Source organism: Vombatus ursinus, unplaced genomic scaffold (genome assembly GCF_900497805.2).
Source record: "Vombatus ursinus unplaced genomic scaffold, bare-nosed wombat genome assembly UNPS02014816.1, whole genome shotgun sequence".
Lineage (NCBI taxonomy): Eukaryota > Metazoa > Chordata > Mammalia > Diprotodontia > Vombatidae > Vombatus > Vombatus ursinus.
The window spans coordinates 21,949,104-21,974,126 of record NW_020954594.1 but is presented as its reverse complement, the minus strand read 5'-3'; the positions used below and the strand labels follow the sequence as shown (position 1 = coordinate 21,974,126).

The 25,023-nt window shown below is 36.0% G+C and overlaps 1 protein-coding gene across 1 annotated transcript in view; it reads left to right on the top strand.

The window, feature by feature from the left end:
* THSD7B (thrombospondin type 1 domain containing 7B) overlaps positions 1–24,401 on the top strand; it is a 901,933-nt gene extending 877,532 nt beyond the window's left edge. Inside the window, exons 22-27 of the mRNA XM_027835643.1 lie at positions 3,354–3,527; positions 3,645–3,740; positions 5,878–5,960; positions 9,482–9,674; positions 15,078–15,165; positions 24,320–24,401. Of these exons, the coding sequence (XP_027691444.1) occupies positions 3,354–3,527; positions 3,645–3,740; positions 5,878–5,960; positions 9,482–9,674; positions 15,078–15,165; positions 24,320–24,401 (716 nt within the window). The remainder of the gene's footprint in view (positions 1–3,353; positions 3,528–3,644; positions 3,741–5,877; positions 5,961–9,481; positions 9,675–15,077; positions 15,166–24,319) is intronic.
* Positions 24,402–25,023: the final 622 nt, after the last annotated feature.

Genomic DNA, 25,023 nt, shown 5'->3' with positions numbered 1-25,023 from the left:
AAGGAAGGAAGGAAGGAAGGAAGGAAGGAAGGAAGGAAGGAAGGAAGGAAGGAAGGAAGGAAGGAAGGAAGGAAGGAAAGATTTATTAAGTGACTACTACATTCTAGGAACTGTGCTAAGTGAACATTTCACAAAAACTATCTCATTTGTGTCTCAAAACAACCCTGGGAAGTAGGTGCTATTATTAACCCCATTTCACATTTTAGGACAGAGTCAAAGACATGTTAAGTGACTTGCCCAGGTTCAGATAGCTAGCAAATGTCTGAAGCTGGATTTATTAAACAAACATCTACAATATGCTAAGCACTGGTGATATGAAGAAGAGCAAAAGAAAAATGGTCTCTGCCTTTAAGGAATCTACAGTTTAATAGGGAATAAACATGCAAGCAACTATGTATAAAAAGATATAGATGGGGTGAATTGAAGATTAGTACCCTTAAAAGTAATAGTTAAATTAGGAAGATGGGAAAGTATTGGGGAAAAGATAATGAGTTCCATTTTGAACATGTTGAGGTTAAGATATCTACTGGACATTCATTTAAAGATGCAGATCCAGATGTTAGGAGAGAGTTTAGGGATGGACAAATAGATCAGATAATAATATCCATAGAAAAAGATAGTTGGATTCATAGGAGATGATAAGATCACCAGTCAAAATAGTTTAAAAAGAAAAGAGAAGAAAAGAGAACAGGGTAGGGAAGAGGGGAAGGTAGGGAAGGGAAAGGGAGAGGAGAAGGGAGGGGAGTGGAGGAGAGGAGAATAGATTGCTTGAATGTTTCATTCTACAGAGGTCAAAAAGGATAAGCAATGAGAAGAAGCCATTAAATTTAGTAAATTTGTAGAGAGCAATTTCAGTTCAGTAATGAGGATGGAAACCATGCTGCAGAGAATTGAGAAAAGAGTGAAAGCTGAGAAAGTGGAGACATCTACTGTTGATGGCCTTCTCAAAGAGTTGAACAACAAAAGGAAGGAGAAATACGGAATGATAGCTAGTGGTGATGAATGGTTCAAATGATAGCTTTTTGAGGATGAAGAATATATGAACATCTTTGTAGGAAGTAGAGAAGTAGACACTAAAATGGTGTGGGGATGATCGAGGGGGCAATCTACTTGAGAAGACAGAGTGGAATAGGAGCAATTGAGCATATAGAGGGTTTTACCTTTGCAAGAAGGTATATTTTTTTCATGAAACAGGGTAGAAGGAAGAGTTAATGGTGGGAGGTAGCATGTGTAGGACATTGATCTTAGAAGCAGTAAAAACTGGGTTCAAAACTCATCCCAGATATTTCCATGTTATGTGATCTAGGACTAATGACTGAACTTCTCTATCTCCTTATCCATATACTGTGCATGTAAATAGGATCCGCCTCAAATAGTAGTTGTGAGGATCAAATAAGACAATATAAAATAATTTGCAAACTTTAAAATGTTATATAAATATAATTATTTATTATTGTAATCATAAGTACATATATAATCTATGACCAATTATAAATTATTAATAAATGCCAAATTCATGTGAAATTGAATTACATTAGAGATGTACTCTATGGAATTGATTTTCATTTGGATTGTGACACTCTAACTTTTATCAAAATATAATTAGGATTCAACCACCGACTTATTTGTTATCATTGGTCTCTTTAAATCAATAAATGAGTTAAATGAGATACATAGAACCTAAAATTAAACATGCCATACCAAGTTGGGTTCTAATTCAATAAATATTTTTGTATATCAATTTACATTGTTTGTCTTCATTTCCTACATTACCAATATGACCAAAGACAGCTTCCATGAGATTATTCAAATCTCTTTTCCCTATAGATCAGAATGTCTGTGTCTGTACCTTCCCATGGGTACTAAAAGCAGATGGTCTTTCTTCTTAGAGACAACTAGATTGCCTATTGTATAGAGTACCTGGTCTGAATTCAAGAAGACCTGAATTCAAATCCAGCCCCTGGATTTATTTACTAGCTATGTGACCCTGGGCAAGTCACTTAAATACTTTTTATGGGAAGCCTCAGCTTCCCCATCTGTAAAATGGGGGGGGTAATTATAGCATTTACCTCCCAGGGTTGTTGTGAGGACCAAATGAGATACAAGACTATTAATCACTTGGCACACTGCCTGGCATAAAATAGGTGCTATAGATGGATAGATAGATAGATAAATAGATATGTATATATGTATGTATATATACATATATATGTATATACACATATACATGTATACATATTATTATTGACAAACAAAGCTATAATTAACAATATTGCTACCCACAGAAAACCCATGTTGCAAATTATAAGGTGAAAAATAATATAAGATGTACTTAAGACAAATTCAGTCATTAGTGATGGTAGACCCCGTGACATTGGGCTTGTGAAACAGACATGGAGATGTTGGGTCACAACTGATATAGAGACCACTGCTCAGAGAGAGTCTGGAAGGACTGAATCAATGAGTAACTCAAGCACCCATGTAGCAACTTCTCAGTTCACTATTCATGCTAACTAAGTACTAAGCTCAGCCACTTCTTCACTGCTGAAGATGTAAATGTATTGTAACCACACAAAAATAACAAATCTTAAAATTGCATAATCTTTTCAAAATCATTTGTTTTTGCAACCTTCATATTTTGGTGCCTTGGGGTACAGCAGAGCTTTGCCCTCGTTGAAGGCTTTCTTGGCAAGTCTAACCTTTTCACCTGTGCTCTTCATCTAACCCCCTACTGTCTTTTCTGGGACTTTCTTTCATCAATCATCTATTCTTCTTCATGCATATTCATTCTCTCTTCTGCAGGCTCTTTCCTCTCATCCTAAAACAAAATCAGGTCCCTACATTATCTATTGAATAAAGAACAAATGCCTTAGCCTGATATTCAGAGCCCTTGAACCATCCACATTTCCAGATATATTTCATATTACAATTCACATGCTGTTTGCTTCAGCAAAACTTTATAGAACTCATGTTTCTTTGACAATGGCTACCATTTTCCTATGTCTCTGCCATTCGCTGTGCCTAGAACATCCTGACCTCTTATCTCTGCCTTTGAAATTCTATTCATTCTTCAACACCCGACTTAAATATTATAAGCTCTCCTGCCTTAGCTCATCCTCTTCCCTAAGGCAGGAATGTTCTCTCTTTCCTTAGAATTTTAATAACTCTTTCTATTTCTCTTGTGGATATATCATGTCTGTTTCATTTTACTACCATTTGTATATTTTCCTTAGCCCTCTATACTATTAACTTAGTGAGCACAGAGCCATGTTTTATTCAACTTTACCTCTGCCTTAGTAACCAGCACAGTGTTGTATATATAGCAGATGTTTAATATATTTTTTTAATTGTAGGTGATTGTCATTTGACAGACTGGTCAGAGTGGAGTACTTGTGAATTAACATGCATTGATGGAAGAAGTTTTGAAACTATGGGCCGTCAATCTCGTTCAAGGACATATGTGATTCAATCATTTGAAAACCAAGACAACTGTCCTGAACAGGTGTTAGAAACCCGCCCTTGTACAGGTATTACAACCACTTTTATGCAGATTTATTTTCAAAAATTCTTGAGTCACTATGCAATGTTCTTCACCATAAGAAGGGAATGTGTAATGTAACAATGATCACCTTATTTATTTTTAGGTGGAAAGTGCTATCACTACATATGGAAAACCAGTCTTTGGAGAAACAATGAGCGTACAGTTTGGTGCCAACGCTCAGATGGTATTAACGTCACAGGTATTTCTGCCTAGGATTAGTATAGGCACTCTGAAAATTTCTCCAAATGTTGCCTTGGCTTTTCCATGGGGGGGGGGAGGGGGAGGTTCTTAAGTGAAAAGAAGGCACTTTAATGGTAATATCATAACTTATTGCTATAATAAAATTTTTTTGGATGCTGTTATAAAATAGCTTTGGTGATGCACCTGCATTTCTATTTGGCAAATTCTAATTAGACATTTACACAAGCCAAATATAAAAAATTTACTCTTTTGGGGAAATAATTCATTATAGCTGAAACTCCAAAACCTTATTTTAAGTAGTTACAAGGAGAAATAAGCTGAAACAGAGAGAGCATCTACTCCTCCCTTTATTTTTGTTAGTTTACAAAAAGAGCATCACTGAATGAAAACGTTAGAAAGAACAAATTCCTAATTATTGGCTAATATGTGTTCCCTGCATTTGAAGTCATATGATTTAGAGATGAATAAAGAAATACTACATATAATTACCCCCATTTTACAAATGAGGAAACTGAGACCCAAAGAGTTTTAAGTGATTTGTCCAAATCCACATAGATCATAAGTAGTAGAGCTGCAAATTGAACCTGAGTACTATGATTCCAAATTAAGTGCTCTGCCTCTGACACGTATTTGACACTTATAATTGCTTGGTGGTGATCGTTTGTTTGAAAAAGGAATGAATGAGTTACTTGCTTGGATGCCGAGGGAGAGAAAAATAGAAAGAAGAGTCAGTTTTCATTAACTGGAACACCCAAATGTTCAGTCTCAGCCTTGGTTGCATAATGTGCCTGTTTACAAAACAATAAATAGAGCTCTCTAGAGAATTTAGGAATACCAAGCCCACCACAAATAAACAAATAGACAAGCCACCTCTACTTCTTACCTAGTTGATCGGTGACTACAGCTAACTGATAATGCTGACAGTGCAAATGCTAGAGAATGTATGCCTCTATAAATTATCACTTTTATTAGGTAGGAAGGACCAACCTGGTACCGTGGAAAGTGTGTAGGATTTGGGCCTGAAGGACCTGGGTTTGAATCTGCACTCTGCTGTTTTCTACCTGCATGATGTGGAACAAGTTATTCAATCTACCTGGGTATCTATGAATGGGTTTGGAACCTTCCAGGCAGCTAGGTGATACAGGGGGTACATGGACTGGGTCTGAAGTCAGGAAGACTTGAGTTCAAATCTAGACTCAGACAGTAGTTATGTGACTCTGAGCAAGCAACTTAACCTCTGCCTGCCTCAACTGCTTCAACTGTAAAATGAGGAAAATAAGAACACCTAACTCCTAGGGTTATCATAGGAGGAAAGAAATGAGATTATATATGCAAAATTCTTGGCAGAACACATGGCACATAGTAGGTGTTTAATAAGTACTTATTCCATTCTTCTTTCCCCTTTCCTTTCCCAACTTCCAAAACAGAAATTATATGATCTTATGACTGTACTGTATTTAAATAGAGAGTTATATATGTAGTTAATGCATACTTACATATTGCATTTAATTAATAAGAGCTGAAGGACCCACAGCCATTGACTTTACAATTTACTCAGACCCCATGGAATCAGGGCCAAATAATTTCAAGTGTCCAGGAATTCATGCCCCTGAAAATTTTCACTGAAATATTTAATTTTAATGGTCTTACATAGTGGAAATATCATCAAATTCTGGTAATAATTTCTATAATATTACTTACTACATCATTCTAGTGCATGGTTAATGTGATATATTTTAAGGAATATATGAGAATATGGGTAGACTGAATGAGAAATGGATGGGTATTCCTGACCCTGTAGCTAAAAGAGATTTTCTCAAGTCTTCTACTAATAGTGCAGTATATAGATTTTACCTTAAATCATGTCTGTGAGGGAGAATTGCTCTGACTATTAATTGCTTTTCAACTATATGGCATTTTAACTACACTGTAAACACAACATTAAAAAAAGTTCCCAAATAACCTACTCTGAGTTAATAAGTCATGGACTCTACCCCTGGCTTTTGCAGGCACATTTGATAAGAACATCCTCCCTGCAGTGGTTTGGATAGTCTTAAAATAGGGAGGAGAAAGGGAAGCTATTTGAATGCCTCATGTTAAAGAAATCCCAAATGATGTCAAGATTTGCTTTCTAGGGGGATGCTCTTCTCAGTCACAACCTGCTTCAATAAGAAAGTGTAACCCAGCCTGCAGAAAACCTTTCTCCTACTGTACACAGGTAAGTGAGAAGTTGCAGCCTAATAAAAAAAAGAAAAAAAGAAAAAAGAAGGCTAATTCTTCCAAATCAAAGCTGTCAGAAGATCTTCTCCAGTCTGATAGAGTGTTAGCAAGAGTCTTATGTGGGCATGATACCATCTAGCGGAGTATGCTGGAGCAAACACAGTTGCAAAGGATTTTTTTTTCCTATTGGACAAAAGACTAGAGCATTTTTCTATCAATGTGCCCATCCCACAACCTGCCTTCCAGGCTTATAATTTATATCAGGTCTAATTAGTAATTAAGAGACCTTAATTGTTTCATCATTCCTAATTTTAGAACACCAACTATATCTGATCTATTTATATTGAAATATAGTGTAAATGTATAGGTTCATAATTTCTTAAAGTCATTAATTGGAATTGATTACATTGATAGCATGAGGAAATTTTTTATTCATTCTTGGTTTCAGTGGGAAATGTAAATCTTTGAAGCAGGATTTTTTTCCCCTCAGGGCTTACAGCAAAATGTGTAATAAACTCCACTCAATTGCAGTTCTAGTATGTTCTAGCAACTGGTCTATGTAATGAAAAAAAGGTTTTGAATTGTGTTGTACCTTATAAAAGAAAAATGTTTCTTAAAATGATTTACTAAAAAAAAATGCAAAAAATCAATAGAATTTCATAGTTCTTTTCCAATGGGGATTAGATTTGGGACAGATTTTAGTGACCCGAGTTGAACCTCTATACAACAAAGCTTCAATAAGGCAGTATCAGTGTTTTCAAAATCATTTTTTTGGAGGGGAAGTGACTGCCCTCTTCCAGCTCTGAAGTTGCCCTGTCCTTTAATAAAACATAAGAGAATATGAGCCTGATCAATTCAAATCTTTTTTTTTTCTCTAGCTGCAGGCATGTTTGACTGCGTATCTTCCATACTCATGCTCCATAATTCTGCTTTTCCTTGAGACTGACAAGAGATATATCTTGGAAGGATGGCTTTAATTAGCTGAGCCACTACCACTTTTCCTAATTAAGTCTCTTTATTGAATGTCTTATGATATCCTAAATTAAAACAATGAAATATCATCACAAGAGTTGGTCTATATTCTATACTAATTACCTGGGAGAAAATTGCTGATTACACAGCACCAACATATTTTCCTTGAGTTTTTTTTTTTATTTTTTTTTTCTGAAAGCCAGGTACACTTGACATATCCCTATTTGGTTTGCATGCTTGTTGAATCTCCAAGTATCTGTATGATAATTGATTGCCTAAATTGGATGAGTTAATTTAGAATTATCTGAATAAATATGGCTTCACTCTGGTAAATCTCTTTCAGAAAATACAAAGTACTGTTTCCAGTCTTTGCTTTCTTCAATCCACCCTCAACTCAGCTGCAAAATAAGCTTTCTGAGGCTTAGGGTCAAAATCATTCAGTGGCTCCCTATTATCTTCAGGCTAAAGTACAAACTTCTCAGCCTATAAGAAAGGCTCACTAAAATCTGGCTCCAATCTGCCATTCTAGGCTTATTTTGTTATCTGAAAGCTGTCTATCATCATTGCCTCCACTTCACATTCCACTCACTTCTTACTCTCTGGAAATCCTACTTTCATTTCCTACCATGCAATTAAAACTTTTCCCTTCAAAGTTAACAATGACTATGTAATTGCCAATTTTATTTTCTTAGTTCTCAACTGCCATGAAATCCCTGCATTTGATAGTATCGACCACTGCTTCTTTCTAAATTTATATAACATTGTCCTCTCCTACTTCTTCAGTTGGTCTGATTTTTCCTTCCCACTTTCCTTTGCTAGTTGTAGGTGTTAATTTCATTTCCACATCTCTCCCATCCATTCTCTTTTCTCCACTCATATATCAGCCTCTAGGTAATATACTCATAATTGGTCTCCTAGTTCCCAGTCTCTCTATCCCAATCTTCTACACAACTGCTAGATAGACATGCCTAAAGCACAGATCTGTTCATGTTATTCCCTTATGCAAAACTCAATGGCTCCCAATTGCCACTGAGATATAATATACTCTTCTCTGTGATTTAAAGTCCTTCACAATATGATTTCAACCTAATTTTTTTTTCTAGAAAAAAATTGGCATTACTGCTCTTCACATACTATGTATTGCAGCTAAATTAGACTGGTATCAGTTTCCATTCCATCTCTCATCTCCACACCTTTGCACAACTTGTGTCCTTCATGCCTGAAATGCTTTTCCTACTCATTTCTACCTCTTGGAATCCCTAGCCTCCTTCAAAACTCAGTTCATGTGCCACCTCTTACAACAAGTTTTTTTTTTCTCAGTCCTTCTCTCAACTCAATTGTTAGTAGTCTCCCCACTGAAATTACTTTGTATTTTCTTACCTGTGTACATATTGTTTTTACTCTAGCAGAAAGTAAACTCTTTAAGATAGGAACTGAATTTTTCTCCATAATTGTATCCCTAACACATAGATAACATAATAGGTGCTTACAAAATGCCTATGGAATAGACAAACAAATACTAGGAGTTATGTTTCCAAGGTTGGAAACCCTCACCTGGTCAGGGTGGCATTCTTGAAGGTGGTCTGTGCATAGCATCTCCTTGCATGTAGAATGAATAGTGAGCCCAGAATTGGTGAGGAGTCAAGAAATAGGAGTTTGGTATGGGACTTTGGAGCATTTCTACTGAAAACAGGGCAAGATATTGAGCTCAACTCACAGCAAGGGGGATTTACCTTAGACATTAAAAAGAATGCCCTGGGATGGTTGTAAACCTCCCAGGAAACAAACGGAGGTGGACTGCCAACCTTCATAGTTCTTTGATTCCATTTTCAACTGCCTTGGTCAGAGGAGGGAATTTGGAAAGCCATTTCTTTTTTTTATTCCCTCATGCCTTGGGACTGCTAAGTACCCTTATTCCTCACCATCAGAGTGTGTGTTAGGTGGTCAGCAACATTTAGGTGTGCTGACTCTTCAGTATGGTGCTGGTACTCTGGGGACAGAGGAGGCAGGATACCTCAAAGGAGTTTATAACTTAAAGGGAAACTCAGTACATACTCACAAGGATAAAAAGCCACAAAGGCCTTGCAAAGGAGATATGCTACAATTGTGTTGAGCTTTCTTATCTGTATAAGTGCTGCTCGGATGCTGGAGTGACTAAATGGCACTATCAGAGGCAGTAAGGATTAATCACCAAAGCCTCCTGTGGACCCAGGAGTTGAATGAATGTTTACAAAGACTTTCAGCATGTTAGGAAAAGAAATACTGTTAATACCTTACATTTACAATGAATTCTGGTTTTATATTCAGCAGGCAGAATAACCATAGCCATCTTTGAAAATGTGACTGTGTTTATTATAGAGGTTGACTTTGGCATTTGAAAAAAAATGGAGCTTATTTATTCGATTTTAGCCCTATTGACGAAACAGGTGCTTAAACTCTTAAGTTGCCAGAGCTAGTAGTTCAGATCTTGAGTGATTTCTATATTTAATTTATTATGGTTTTAGCTGTACTACTAGCTATGTAATCTTAATTATGTTTATGATGTAGGGTGGAGTCTGTGGCTGTGAAAAGGGCTATACTGAGATAATGAGATCAGATGGTTTCTTGGATTACTGCGTTAAAATACCAGGCTCAGAGGATAAAAAAGCAGATGTTAAAAATATTGCAGCAAAGAACAAACCTGTAAATTCAAAAATACATGATATTTTCAAAGGATGGTCCCTTCAACCTCTTGATCCAGGTAAGTCTGAATTATTGACAAAAATAAAATTTTCCCATCATTCAAGTAGATCCTGTGACATGTCTGATTCATAATATGGACAGGTGAAGGGAAAAAGTTAACAAGGTTTGCCCACATTCCACTTCAATTCAAGGAATAGAATAGGCTACATTAAGGTAAAAGACTAGGGTAAAACTAAGTAAAAAATAGAGAGATATATTTTGACAATTAATAATGAGTGAAAACATAATAATGGTTGGAACTTTCCCAGCAATGGGAAAGGCTTTCTTATGAAACTTGGAGCTTCCCCTAACTAGAAGCGTTCAAGCACAAGTTGGATGTCAATTTGCCAAGGCTGGATGGGGTACAAAGGTAGACTGCATAACTCCTAACATACTTTCTAATCCTTTGTTTTATGACTCAAAATGGAAGGGCAGAGTCTGACCTAGGAATTTTGGGGTCTGTAGTAAGTACCACAAGCCATGCATGAGTCTTATACCATAAGGGAGACCCTCAGTTGAAAGGAATAGAAAATAGTATTTCCTAAGAGGAAACATGGTGACCCTGGGACATTGATAAAAGTCTGCAGTTGAGGAGGATCTCCTATTCAGGGGCAAAGAACTCATACCATCCCTTTTTGAGTAGCATACTATTTCACTAAATTATTATTATTTTTTTTTGGCAAATAGGTACCATGGGCTCTTGTTTCTAATGAAATACCACAGTTGTTGTCAGCATCCTCTAATTTGGGTCATATGGAAAAGAGTCCCAGTTCTGTCCTAATTATGGTTCTATAGAGGGAAAAGGGAAGGAAATAGGAAAGGGAGAAACTGAAGGAAAGGCAATAATTGCTTCATGCTCTTTTGTTCCATTTTTTTGAGGTGTAGCACTATATGAGGTGCCTTGATAGTGTTTTAAAGAATAAAACGTACTCTGTACCTTAAAAATCACTTCCTAATGTCATTTTCGCTTCTCTTCTTTTAGGGTGTCCTCCCCTTCTGTGTGTTTGCATTTCCAATTTATTCTTTTCTTTTTTTGTGCTTTTCTCTTCAGTGAAGCTTGCCATTGCACATAAAATCACTTTCAAACTGATTAAAAGGAAAATGTTTACAAATATGAATCAGCTCTCATGAGGAAAAGACATTGTCTTCTAATTCTTTTCACTAAGGTGTTTTTATTCCTTAGTGGAAAGAAAAGTGCCTTTCAAGTTAGAGAACCTAGGTTCAAACCGGACTCAAACTCCTACTATCTGTGAAACCACAGGCAATTTATCTAACCTCCTTTTGCTTACCTCAGTTTGCTTATCTCTAAATGTGCTGCTGGACTAGGTATCCAATAAGTTGGTCAACTTAGTTCCTGGAGAGCATCAATTGTTTCATTCTTTCTATTTGTATTTTAATGGCTAGCGTGATGTCTAGTATATAATAGGTGCTTAATAAATTATTTTTTATTAATTACAAAAGCAGAATTCATTGCCCTTCCCTCTAACTCGTTCGTCTTATGAACTTCCTTATTTCTGTTGAGGGTACTACCAATCTTCCAGGTGCCCAGATTTACAACCTCAGTGTCTGTCTCAACTTCACACTCTCAGTCACCCCCATCTGATCACTCAATTGCTACATCTTATATTCTTTTCCTTCTCTCCAGTCATATAGCCATTACCCTAGTTCAGTCCTTTGTCACCTCTGGCTTGAACTATAGCAGCGGCCTCCTGGTTGTTCTTCCTACTTCAGATCTCTCTCCTCTCCAATCCATCCTTGACGTGGTTGCCAAATTTATTTCCCTAAAGCCCAAATCTGACCGTGTCATTGACCTATTCGGTCAACTCCAATGATTTCACATTGCCTCCAGGATCAAGCACCTCTTGTTTAGCTTTTGGAGCCCTTCGCAGTCTGGCCCCAAATTGGTTTTTTTTCCAAATTTATTTCATATTATTCCCCTTCACACACACAGTGGGTGATCCAGCCAGGCTGGACTTCAGGTTACCTCCTTATAATCTGTCTCCTATTTCTTTGCCTTGACACTGCCTATCTATCCCCTACTCCTCCTTATCTCCTTTCCTAGTTTCCTTCATAGTGCAAGAATCACCTATATCTGGCTTTTCTTGCTCACTTCAGCTACTAGTGTCTCCCCCCTCTGCAAATTACTCTGAATCTATTTTCTATGCACCTATCCTTTTGTGTTGTATGCCCCAGCTAGATTGCAAACACCAAGAGAGAGAAAATCCTCTTTACCTTTATCTTTGTCTCTCTACCACCTAACACAGTGCTTGACACTCAGTGGGTGCCTAATAAATTATTGATTTTCTTGTTGATTTATTGTCGGTTAGATGCCATAAGACTTGTGGGATCTCTTCTAGACCTACAGTGGAATGATATAGCAATAACTAGAAACTTAAATGAGGGTATTGTGATGTGCAGAAGATCAAGTTCCTACCACCACCTTTAGGCTATTTCATTGTAGGGAACTGGGGTGGAGTATTAATTGAGTGAAAGTAGAAATGAGAGTCAATGTTCATGAGTACCACTTATCAACCAATACTAGCTGATACCAACAGCAAAGAAACAACCCAACCCCAAAATATCTGGTCTTTTCCTTCTTTAAGTTGTTTGTTTATAGGACAATGGATCACTTTGATTCTAGCTATTTGTCCTTCCTTATCTGAAGTCAGTGAAATAATACTTCTGCTGTCTACCTTTATTTCTAGGGCAGGCTAACCAGGGCCTATAGGTTGGGTCAGGTCTTGGGAAACAAAGCCAACACTGGATTCCAAACCATTCCAGATATCTGACGTGGACACAAATTAGCTCTCTAGTAATTATCTCCATACAAAACAGTGAAGCATTTATGAACCCAGATTCCTAAGAATGTTACTAAAGGGATGTGAAAAATTCTGTTTAATTGTGAAATAATAATAAATAAGGAAAGATGGATGATACAAAAGGATATCCCCCCCAAATTCAGAACTTAAAATAGGGTGATTTCATCATTAGTGTTTCAAATCAGAATCAAAGATTTGTTAAAAATTTCATGACTTTGGAAAACTAGAGTTACTTTAGAGAGCCCTCTTTCCATAAACTGCTTAAGGCTTGAAAATGTTCTAGAAAGGAATGACTGAAATAGATGGGCAGAGCACAATCAGAATTGATTGTGCTTTTATTCAAAGCAAATGCTGTTTACTATGGATTTGATTGTTTTTCATTTCACATAAGACTTAAAATGATGATGATGATGTGTATCTTGTAACTCTACTTAATTGTACTCATGCAGTGTAATAGAACTGTCTACATATGCACATTAACATGTGCAAGGCAGTTCTTTTGATATTATCTAGAATTGTCTCTTTTGGTCAAATGGTGTGCCACATTTGGTATGCATTAATTATGTAGACACAGGCTAAACTGTTTAATTGCCAGAAACAGTTAAAGTTGCTGGATGGTCTGCAACTCTTTATATCCTCTTGTAAATAGTAAGAACAAGAGCTCACACATGTGAATACACAGCTCTTCACAGTTTTCAAAGTTTTTTTTTTGTTCATTTTTTTGTTTTTTCTGTGATGATAATCTGAGCTGGTAGTATATATACAAGGTGTCCAAAAGTCTTAGTACAATTTAAGCTTTACTAAACTTTTGTGACATTCTGAATTTTTATCCTTACTTTACAAAATGAGGTAACTGAGTCTCAAAGAGAGTTAAGGAACTTGGTCATATTCACATGCTTTGTAACTGTCAGAGCCAGAATTAGAAACCAAATATCATGATTCTAAATCAAGTATGCTCTTTCTCCTACCCTTCACTCCTGTGTCAATGCAGGTGTAACTTGAAGTATAAAATCTAGAGTTGAATCTGAGTTTAATTTTCCTTTAGTCATTAAATCTGCTCAAACATACACAGATGGAATACATATGAAATTGTTTCTACATAATTGTTCAAAAAATTGGGGGAAATACACAACTTGTCATACATCATAGCATAGCATAGAAGTAAATTCACAGAAATAATCAGTCACAGTGGTTGTTTGCCATCATATAGATCAAATTATCAGTAAATTGAATATTTCCTGTTTTCACCTAGTTTCTTCACAGATAGATACCAATGCACTGAGACATTGTATTTGTATTAATGACGAGTTCCTTGCAATGCCAAGCAACCAAAAGCAAAGTAAAACATATGATCAATTGGATGTTTTAGTAGCCAGTAAATACAGGCTATATTTTTGTGGATCAATTTACCCAAGGACAGACTTGTCAGAATAAAAACTGGTTGTCCATGGTGAATAATTACCATACCGGTATTGATGTGTCAATGAAATTGTGTTTCACTTTCGAAGGCCTTTTATTAAATAATCCATAGAAGGCTGAAGGGGGAAAGGACCTCATTTTATAGATGAGAAAACAGACCTAGAGAGATTACATGATTTGAGTTCACATCGCTGAACTCAACTAAGTGAGTAAGTGAGTGAACTGAACTCAGAGTAAACTCTAGTAAGTAATAGAACATGGGCCCAGATATGATTACTCTTCCAATGCTCTTTCCACTATGCCAACACATACAGAGCACAGGTTGTTTTTGTTGTTGTTGTTGTTGTTGTTGTTTTTTAGTTTGCTTCTATTTATTTTTGACAAGCACTATGATTTTTATCAGTTGGAGGTAACTGTTGGTGAGGAATTAGCTCCATTGAGGAATTTCTTCTACCAATGTAGATCAGCATTATAAAGTCATCAGCCTGCAACACTGAACAGTTAAATGTCTTGTCAATGGCCACATAGCCAATGTGTCAGAGGTAGGATTTGAACCTATCTTTCTGAAATTGAGGACTCTGTTCATCACACCATGCTATTTCTCATAGAAGATTGGTAATTGATTTATGTATTAAGAATTCTAGTTAAGAAAGAAGTCATTATTGTTTTATTAATAACATTCCCTTAATTTTTAAAATTATTTTTTCAGACAATGATTCCAAGTAAGATAATAAAATAATAAATAAAAATGTAGACTATTTTAAAGACACAATAATCCAATGGTTCTACCATTTCATTAAAGAATGGTATTCCCCTCCAGTGTTGCAAATCACAGTCCACCTGTGCCTGCCCGTTAACTTTTGCCCATGTTATCCCACAAGTTCACCACAATGAACCCACCTAATATCCTAGAGGGCCCAGTAAGATATAATAGTCCAACAATGTGACAAGAAAGAAAAAAAAATTATGAATTCCAGATTCTGTTTTTTTTTCCTCTGGAATGTTTGTGAATACCATTTAATACTGAGGATATGGTATGAGACAGGCTAAAGCTTTAACATTAATTTTAAGTCCAGAATTAGCATCAGGGTTTTTCAAACATTCCATGTTTTTTTTTTCTTTTCCCTCAAATGACTTGGTACTTTGTATATTAGGATGTTTCTTTTATCTTTACATTTCAACAGATGGCCGAGTTAAGGTCTGGGTTTATGGTGTTTCTGCTGGTGGTTTTCTCCTCCTGATTTTCCTGATATTTACATCTTATCTTGTTTGGTAAGTACTATATCATGTGAAAACCCATAACATTTGCCTGGGTAACATGTTACACTAGAAGAAAAGAGGTTATAGCAAGGGCTATATGCAGGGGTTTGCCCACAAATATTTAACAACAGACTTTCTAGGAGAGAATTGTATGCATGATGCACTATTAACTTCAATCTGCATTATTAACATTTTCTCCATCACTTTCTTAAGTCTAGACAATCAACAAACAATCATTCAAGCTTTCATTTGTAGCACGTGCCAATTTCTGATGTCTCAATTGCTCATATTGAAAATTTAACAATCAGTTCTTGCAAATCAGTACAAAATGGCTCCAGGATAATCTTGGTTATGTGCATATAAAAACATGTGTATTCATATATTGGTTATTATGTTTTAATATAATTTATTTCTTTGTAATCCTAGGTATTTTATTTTATGCATTGAAAAGCATTATTCTCTTTTTTGGGGGGAGGGGTTGGGCAATGGGGTTAAGTGACTTACCCAGGATCACACAACTGGTAAATGTTATGTGTCTCAGGCCAGATTTGAACTCAGGTCCTCCTGAATCCAGGGCTGGTGCTCTACCCACTGTACCACCTAGCTGCCCCAAAAAGCATTATTCTGATAAAAGGTCCATAGACTTCACTGGACTCCTAAAGGGGTCCATAATACATAAAAGGTCAAGAAATCTGGTTCAGAATATCTCAAATAAACCCTGAAATCATAATTAAGCTATATTCATCATTTCTGCAAAATTGATCTTCTGAGGGTACATTTTTCTATTAGGTTCCCACCTTAGTTAATCTAATTATAAGACTACAATTTTCTTAATGGTACTCTCTTTTCCAGAAAAATGTTAAGAGACTTAGAAAATCCTCACCCAGAGAATTACTTGTTTAATATGATAAACATATCTTCATTAGGCTATCACCATGACCTAAAAGCATGCTTGGCTTGAACATCTAGAATGAACTGGCCAATCTAGTCAAACAACTTGTCCGAAATTTTTTAAATGTAAATAAAAGCAGTTTTATAGAATTGAACAGTTGTGAGATGAAACCATTTAATTCACCATCTCCATCCATACTTTGAAACTTTGATTAGGCTGTAAGATGATATTGGTGAAGATACTCATTCAAGTGTGGATGTGAACTGCATAGGATAAGAAGATCTGGATGCTTAGTGGTTTGTACTGTTTGGAGGAGTACCCATATCAATGAAAAGTCTTCCTTTGGAGGCCATCTCCATAAACAGATTATCTGATACCCCATGGAGAGTGAATCCTTATTGTACTTCCTATCTCTCAGGGTGGTTATAAGAAATTCAAACAGTTCCTAAAATCTTAAAGAGCCACATTAATATGATTTGTTATTATTGTATTGGTTTAGAAGTCTGAGTGATTGCTATATCCAGAATTTAAAAAAAAAATATTCGTTTACTGTACAGAATGTAATTTGGCTGACTAGCTAGCCTTGAAGTGACAAAACTGAATGTTTTCAGGTGTGTTGAGAATATTAAAAACACTGAATATGCAATTAACTTCATAGACATGATTTTCAAAGAGAACTTTTTCCTTTTTTTTCCTGAGATCAAAGTTTTACTTTTTTTCCCTGAAATTAGAATTAAGATCTTTCTCTTCTCCTTTCTTTACATTCATTACCTGTCTCATAACATAGCCAAGGTTTCCTTGAGTTTTTTTCCCCCCAAGTTTGCATCTCAATTCACATCCATGCTTGGCTAATTTAGCCAGAAAGCCTGTTGCTATGACAACAGAGGTGGTTACTATCGATAGCTTTGGTCAGTCAAACTCAATAAAAGAATAATCTATTGAAAATCTCCTCCTTCATGAAAGATCTGAAAGGAACTTTTTTCAACATAGGCCATGTTTGCACAGATGAAATGTGTTCCAAGGACCATTCCCCAAGGATGACTTTCATTTAGATCAATCAGAGAGAAGAATCTATGTAATCTAGTCTGAAGAACCTATATTAATCTCTCCTACCCTTGCCACTGAATAAGTTTGATTGGGTTTGGTCATCAGTTCATGGTATTAAAACTGAAAGAAACTTTAAAGATCATCTAGTTGAACCCATTTATTTTACAGTGGAAGAATCTGAAGCCCAGAGAGGGGAAATTACTTGGAAATTACAGGCTCAAAAATCAGGGCTCTTTCCATTCCATCATGTGATATCACTTTGACAGAAATGTGAATGTCCACATGTTCTCTCACTAGATATATCTACATGTCCCTGCTGAATCTTAGAGAGCAAATCTGATTAGAGCTGTCAGTGTTAACAAATGAACAAAAATGTGCTTCAGTTTTGCTTATCTTCCATTTTGTAGATCATAGATCATAAAACATTAAAGTTAGAATGGATCCTGAAAATCATCTCACAAAATATTCCCTACTTTTACAGATAAGGAAACTGAGGTCCAAGATGGCAAAGCTAGTAAGCAGCAGAGCCCCAGAAGTAGTATCCAGATTTTCTTGTCCTTTGCCCAGCATTCTTGCCAGTACATTATAATAAATGAAAGAATTAAGCTTGGATGAGAGTTGCCCATATTCTAACACATTGATTTATTAGATAGAGCATTATTTAAACTAACAAGTGATTATATTTGATAACTGTATTGGAGAACAGTACCAAAGCAATGTATTTATTTACTGGCAGCTATCAGCCAATATTATATATTTAGTCACAAGACAGACCTATTTCATTTTTTAAAAAGAAAACTTTTGTTTTCTTCTAGTAAGGATAAATTACTTATGTGAACATCACTGCAATTGGATTTAGATATTAAAAATTAGCTGGTTTATCAGTATCCTACCAAACAGAACTCTTGGAACTATTAAACAATATCTATAGAACAATAATAACTGATGTGTATGAGGCTGACCCTGAGAAGTACTATGAGATCCAGAAGTGCCTTCTGAATTCTAAAGAGAGATTAATTTATGTTCAGTCTAGCTTTCATGTTAAATATTCCAATGCTTTGAAAATGTATAATCTATGCATGGTATGTTTGTGAACTCTCAAGGAACCAGACCATGACCATGACTGTAACAGGTGACATTGTAGATGACATTGTCTAAGAACTATTTAGCCTGGTTTCTTGAGTGTCCCTGGCAACTCTTCCTAGGAACTAATTCTTATCTGTGAAGTATATACCACATAAAAATTAATAAAGACTCAGATAAACATCCTACTCTGCCTTATTTAAGGCAGTGTATGTAGTGGATACACAATTGGCTTCATTGTTAGGAAGACTTAGGTTCTAATTCTACCTTTGCCATATACATATTGGCTTTGTGACCCTGGACAAGTCACTTAATAACACACAGAGCCCTAGGCAGCCCCTCAGGACTAACTGTAAATTACAGACCAAATACTGATCTGCTTTGATAGAGTTTTCGAAAATGAAGTTCCCTATACCAAGAAAATCACAAATCTAGCCAAAAAATACACTATTGAAAAGATAGTTAAAAAAAAAAAAAAACACCAGTCATTCAGTGACAGCTTTGTCAACAGAAAATAAATGGTTTGAATTGTATTGGTATTGTAAGGATGATACCTGAATCAACCCACACATATTCCAACATGAACAATTATGATCATTTAAGAGGAATGGGGCTTAAAGTATTGACAGAAAGACTTAGGTTAGACAAATGGAAGGATTTCCTAAAAAAAAAATAAAAAAACTGGAGCAGACCCTAGCCACTCATAAATGTAAAAAAACAAAACAAAACATTATGGGCATTTTTAGCTATTGATGAGTTACAAGCTCAAGATTCTATGATTCCTTACCTGTAAGTTAAAATACTGTCACTCTCATTTTAAGAGTTCATGCCAAGGAAACTTCTCTTTTTTACATTTCATTATTCTTCAACAACCAGAAAAATATATGAAATTGTAATCTGATAGTTAATCTTACTTCATCAGCCAGTTGGAATAAGGTTCATTGATTTTAGGCTTCAAGAAAATAATTAAATAATATTAAATATTCAAAGAATTACAATTACCTTCTTTATATAGATTTATTAATAATATTATAATTAACTTTGGATTCTCATAATAGACACCGTTGCAGTTGTGGCAGGGACACAGATTTGATGTAAGGATAGAGCTTTCTGATGTAAAGGTAAAAGTTGTTAATGGACTTTGACTTGAAAAGGAGAAGTCATAGCATTATTGAAAGTATTTGCAGATTTCATAATGAGGATGGACATCTTTATCAACTAGGGAAGAACATTCCCTCTAAGAACTTCATGTCATCTTTCACTGAGTCTTTTACCCTCACTATTTCTCACAAATCAATTCAATTAATAAAATTTGTCAAGCCTTCTTTTTAATTATTTCTCTATTTTAACCCTTCATTTTTATTTCACTGCCCATTCCCTAGTTCAAGCTTTCAAAATTTTTCAACATGAACTATTTAAAAGACTTTTAACTGATTTCCTAACTATAGTGTTTCCCCTTTTCTATCTCTCTAGATTTGAGTTTGTCGAACTCAAATAAAAAGAGGAGCCACTAAACCATGCATGGGATCCCTGCAGGCCACATATTGACTTAGAAAACCACATAACAACACTATCTATGTTTTATTGTATTTTTTATTTTTGTTAAATATTTTCCAATTATATTTTAATCTGGTCTCAACAGTACTCAGGAATGTTGTGGCTTCCTTGAAGCCCATGGACCTCATGTTTGACAGCTGTGCTCTAGATAAATCCTTCTATAGCACCATTTTGATTGTGTTATCCCTGCCCCTTGCACCCTGCTTTAGCCCTCCATTTAACCTTCTTCATAGATTGGCCTTCATCTACCTTTCCATCCTCTCATATGCGTATTCTAGTCAAAATGTAAAACACACCACTCCCATTTTATGGCTTATAATTTCCTGCTTTGGTGACCTTTTGTAGGCCATTCTCTTAATTGGGAATGCCACAGTGCTCGACTACTCCCCCAGATCCTTATTTTGTAGAAATCCTACGAGTCCTCAAAGGCCAAAGCTAAATGCTTCTCTTTCACTAAACTTTCTACTTGATAACTCCAGCCTATAGTTCTCTCTCTCTCTCTCTCTCTCTCTCTCTCTCTCTCTCTCTCTCTCTCTCCCCCCCCCTTTCTCTCTCCTGTGAACTATTCCTCTGATAATTATCATATACTTTTTAACTTGTGATTTTTCTTATGCATGTATTCTCTTACTGGAATTTAATGTCTTTGAAGACAGGGACCACATTTTATCATTTTCTTTCTATCTCTCACAGTACTAAGCACATTCTTTGGTGTTGTTTATAAGGACAAACTAAGTCTTTGCTTATGAGCAATTCTGAGAATTTTGCCAACCAAGAGCTCTCACATAGCCTATATTTCACTAACCTTAGAGGAAAGGTAAAGATGTAGAACTAGTCAAAAGCATGTTTATATAAATACATAAATAACATGTCTCTGCATATTAGCTGTTTAAAGGGAACTAGAAGGTCATTTTTACTGCAATTGTTATATGATTCTTTTGGGGACCATGACCTAGAGAGCTTTTCATTATCTCCAGAAGCAACAAGAATTGCCAAAGGAAAGAACAAAGCTAGCTTGACCTAAAGATTTTATATGGTTGCAAGTCTTTAGTAGACAAAGGCGAGTACTATTAAAAACTCAGGAGCGCTAGAAAGAAAATATGAAGAAATAGTCTGCTTAAAGGCCACTTTGTTCAAATCCAGTCCTCTGAATATCTACTCCATTTTTCTTCCTTTGGTGTTCCTGATGCCAAGGTTTCTTGGACAATAAAGATTCATGAGGCAATTTAGTGGAAAAGACCACTGGGTGATATTTTTATTAACTTAAGCATAGCACATGACAATTACCTGAGACAACTTCATCTACTCTATCTTCCCTGCACAACAGTGGGATTTTAGTTCCTCCAGAGTTAGATAGAGATGATCTTTCATATAGCTAACCTAACCAGTAACTGCTAAAGTAGAAGTCTATAGGGTGCTTTTAAGGAGAACATAGAGGAATCCTGTACTTAAAAATAGGTGGAGTAAACAACCTGCATGGTATAATTTTAAGGATGCCAAGAAGCCTACATTCCCCGCTGAAATGAACAAGCAACAACTTGATCAACAATAGCAGATTCATATCTGGGATTTCTCAATTCATTCTTTCTAGCTTTAAACTTTTGTACCCTATTAACATGCTAATACTCCTGGGAGCAATATCACCTTAATCCTTAAGGTGAATATGTTTATTGGTTCCTTTTTAAACAACAGATTTTCATAAAAGGGAGAATGGAAAGAGTATGACAAACTAACTGTCCAAAATTTAAGGGGAAAAAATAAGGAATAGGTTGAGAACCTCCCCCCCCCAAAAAAAAAAACTTTCCTGATTTCACAACTGTGCCAGTTACTACCTGGCCAGAAATCTCTCATTTTGTCCATGAAACTCTCTTTCCATGTGTGGTCATCTTTAAAACCCTGGTGTGTAAATGAAGTGATACCCTTTCCCAAAGGATTTATTAAGTATTCCTCACTTTAAAATCATTTTAACACTTGCAGCAAGTATTCTGAGAGACATTGTCCAGGACAATCTCTACCAATCAAGTCCAGATTTGTAAAGGTTTGGGATCTGATGATCTTGCCTTAGAAAAAGCTCCTATTTTAAAACCCCCAAAGTGAAGGCCACCTCAGAAGCAAATTGACTAATACATGGTTATTAAGAGTTCAATGTCAATTTTGAGATAATCCGTATTTGTAAAAGGAACTGGGAGAAATCTTGGTATATCCAAGGTGAACTTCAGCCTTTTCCCCAAAATGTTTTGGAAATATTTTGCTATTGGGTGAAATCTAAATAAAAACTATCAGTCTTTTGGAGTTTTAACACTTAAAGTCATTTATTCATTTTTTTTTGTTGGTACCACTTTCCTATCCCCGTACTCATACCCCACTTAAGGAATGATCTTCTTAGGATTATCTGTTAAAGGCTTTGAAAAGAAGCCTATGAAAGGTAATCAAGGAAGGTAAGGTCTCACAGAAAAGACTGAATTGTTCCTGGAAATAGGGACCTCAAATTTGAACTGGAGACATATCATGCTGCAACCAAAAGAATATTTAATTTTTTGGCCAGGGATCTGAGCTGAAATTCTAAGGTGGCTACTTATTAACTTTGACATTGAGGAAGCTTGAGGAAGTCACTTCTCTTGAGGCTTCAGTTTCCTCATCTACTAAATTAGATTTTGAATTTAGATGCCCTCTAAGGTTTTTCCAGTTATAAATCCAGAATCTTATACACACAAGCACATACGTGTATAGGCATGTATTCAAGTGTGTTTGTTCACATATGCATGTTACATGTATGTTTATCTTTGTGTGTATACATGTGGAAATGCAAATAAACAGACCAACACAAAAACACTATTCTTAACTATAGAGTGATGAATGGAATTGACCTCGGAGTCAGGCAAACTTGAATTCATGTTTGCCTTCAACATATATTAGCTGGGTGATATGCAATGTCACTTAAACTCTTTAGATCCAGGTAACTCTCAAAGACTATAAATTACATATGATTCAATGATTTGCAACCGTGGAGAGAGTTTCTGTACCAGGAGTTACCTGCACTAATGAAATCTCAGATCTAGATCAACAAAAACAGAACAAAACAAAACACAAAAATGCATACCTCACCTCATCAGATAATTCCTTTTACAGATGAAATTACAGGTTTGGACCCAAAAAATGTGCATATTATATATGTGCACATCTGACACATATTTAGCTAAAAATTCATTTTATTTTGAAATATTTATGACCTCTAGATATCTAGAAACACTATGGTTGGTTCTGGTTTTAGAAGCATGCTCAATAGTTTCCTACCCATAAATAACTGAAAACTCAGCCAGTTTAATGTATCTTACATCTATTGCAAGAGATTCCTAGCAGATCCACGAGGAGGAATTTGTGAAAATTGTGCCCCTTATGTGTATCTGTCCGGTCCCCAAGATTTAAGCTTTAACTGTCACACTCATAGCTTGACTTATCTCAAAATAAGTCATGTTCCATAAAGAATATAATTTTCTGGCATTTAAAAGATGTGCATTTATTTTAAAACATAACATTAAAAGATAGCTCTCTTAGCTCCCCTACCTTGCCTACCCACAGGTCAGTGCTGATTTCAAATAATTGGGTTTTGGTGGGGGAGGGGTATATTTTTTTCTATCTGACTTTCTAGTCATTGACAGACTAGAGACTTGGTGATTGGAGGCTGATAGTAAGAATAATAACTAGCATTCATTTAGCTTTTTAAAGTTAGCAAAATGGGGCAGTGGATAGAGCACTGGCCCTGGATTCAGGAGGACCTGAGTTCAAATCTGGCCTCAGACACATAATACTAAATAGCTGTGTGACCCTGGGCAAGTCACTTAACCCCACTGCCTAACCAAAAAAAAAAAAAAAAAAAGGTAGCAAAATGCTTTAAATGCATTATCTCATTTGAGTCTTACAATACCCCTGGCCCTAACTGATTTGGTCTTCTTATCTATAAAAGGGTATAGACATACTCACTGAAATCCCTAAGCAGTAAATGTAAGAGTGGCATACATCACACATAAGAATAACTGTGCAAATACTCATTAGAGCCCTTGTCCTAAAAGGGCTTCCAATGTCTCAACTTAAGGAGGTCAGAGGTCTGGCAACACAAGGGCTGAAGAGGGATATATGTTTACTTGAAAACAGCGCCTGTCAGTAGCTCAAGAATGCAGCTTTTCCAGCTGCTTCTGATGTTAAAGCATCAAGTGAGGAATAAGCCATGGGGGTGGATGAAATGATGAGCATCCAAACTCCTGTTTTCTCATTTTTAAAAATGTCCTTAGCTCTGTGAACAAAGGAAAACAAAACTGGGCAATCTTTTTTAGGCTGGCTAAATTCTTTCTAGATTGAAAGCATTTTTTTTGAGTTTTCAGTGAGGTGCCAGGCTCATCCCATTGTTGTTAGTCTTTGGACAATTAGTCTTTTTTTTTTCTATCTGAAGTCTCCAAATTTCAGCTAAGGAAATTCATTTATTGTCACTTGCAAATATGAATGAATTAATGCCTTAACTGCAGTTTGTTCGACTGCTTGTGGTGAGTCTCAGGCTTTCAGTATCTGAATGAAGAATCTTTTCTCTCCTTGCAGCAAGAAGCCAAAACAACATCAAAGCACACCTCCCCAACAGAAGCCTCTGACCTTAGCCTACGATGGAGACTTAGACATGTAACAAGAAAAGGAATCCAAATGTAGACATCAACTGCCTTAACTGCTTTCCCTTTTGTAGTTTTCAGACTTCTCAGTTTTTTGAGGAATCTCTTGATGTGATATACAGGGCAGAATATAGTATTGCAAACATAATTTTGCCTCTGGTTTATTTGGATACTGAGTCAAAGATCTTTAGGTCCGGTATTCTGGTTTTTTTGGGTTATTGTTTTCCTTCCTCCTCCTTTTCTTCAAGAGACCTGAAAAATCCATCTCCTCCTGCCAGAAAATGGGAGGAAGTGAACCTCATGAAATTCCCACAGACTTGAGTGAGATTCAGCTTCAATGGCATGATGACAATCCTGAGGAAAGTCCAACCAAGGTGTCTGCTGGCGATGACGAGTTCAATACTGCATCCTTATGCACTATATTAGTGCAGATTCTTTATTCTTCCATACATCAACACTGAGTTTTCTAGAGTTTACATATTGGTTCAAAGACTTTCAAATTGGATTGCCTATTTTGATGAACACAGAATGGATACGCTTTCAGAAATTCTCTGAGTTTTTACACGGAAAATAACTTATTCTGTTTTGTACGCTGGGTGGGAGATGTGTGCTGTCAAGTGGGCTTTGGTAGAAAAAAAT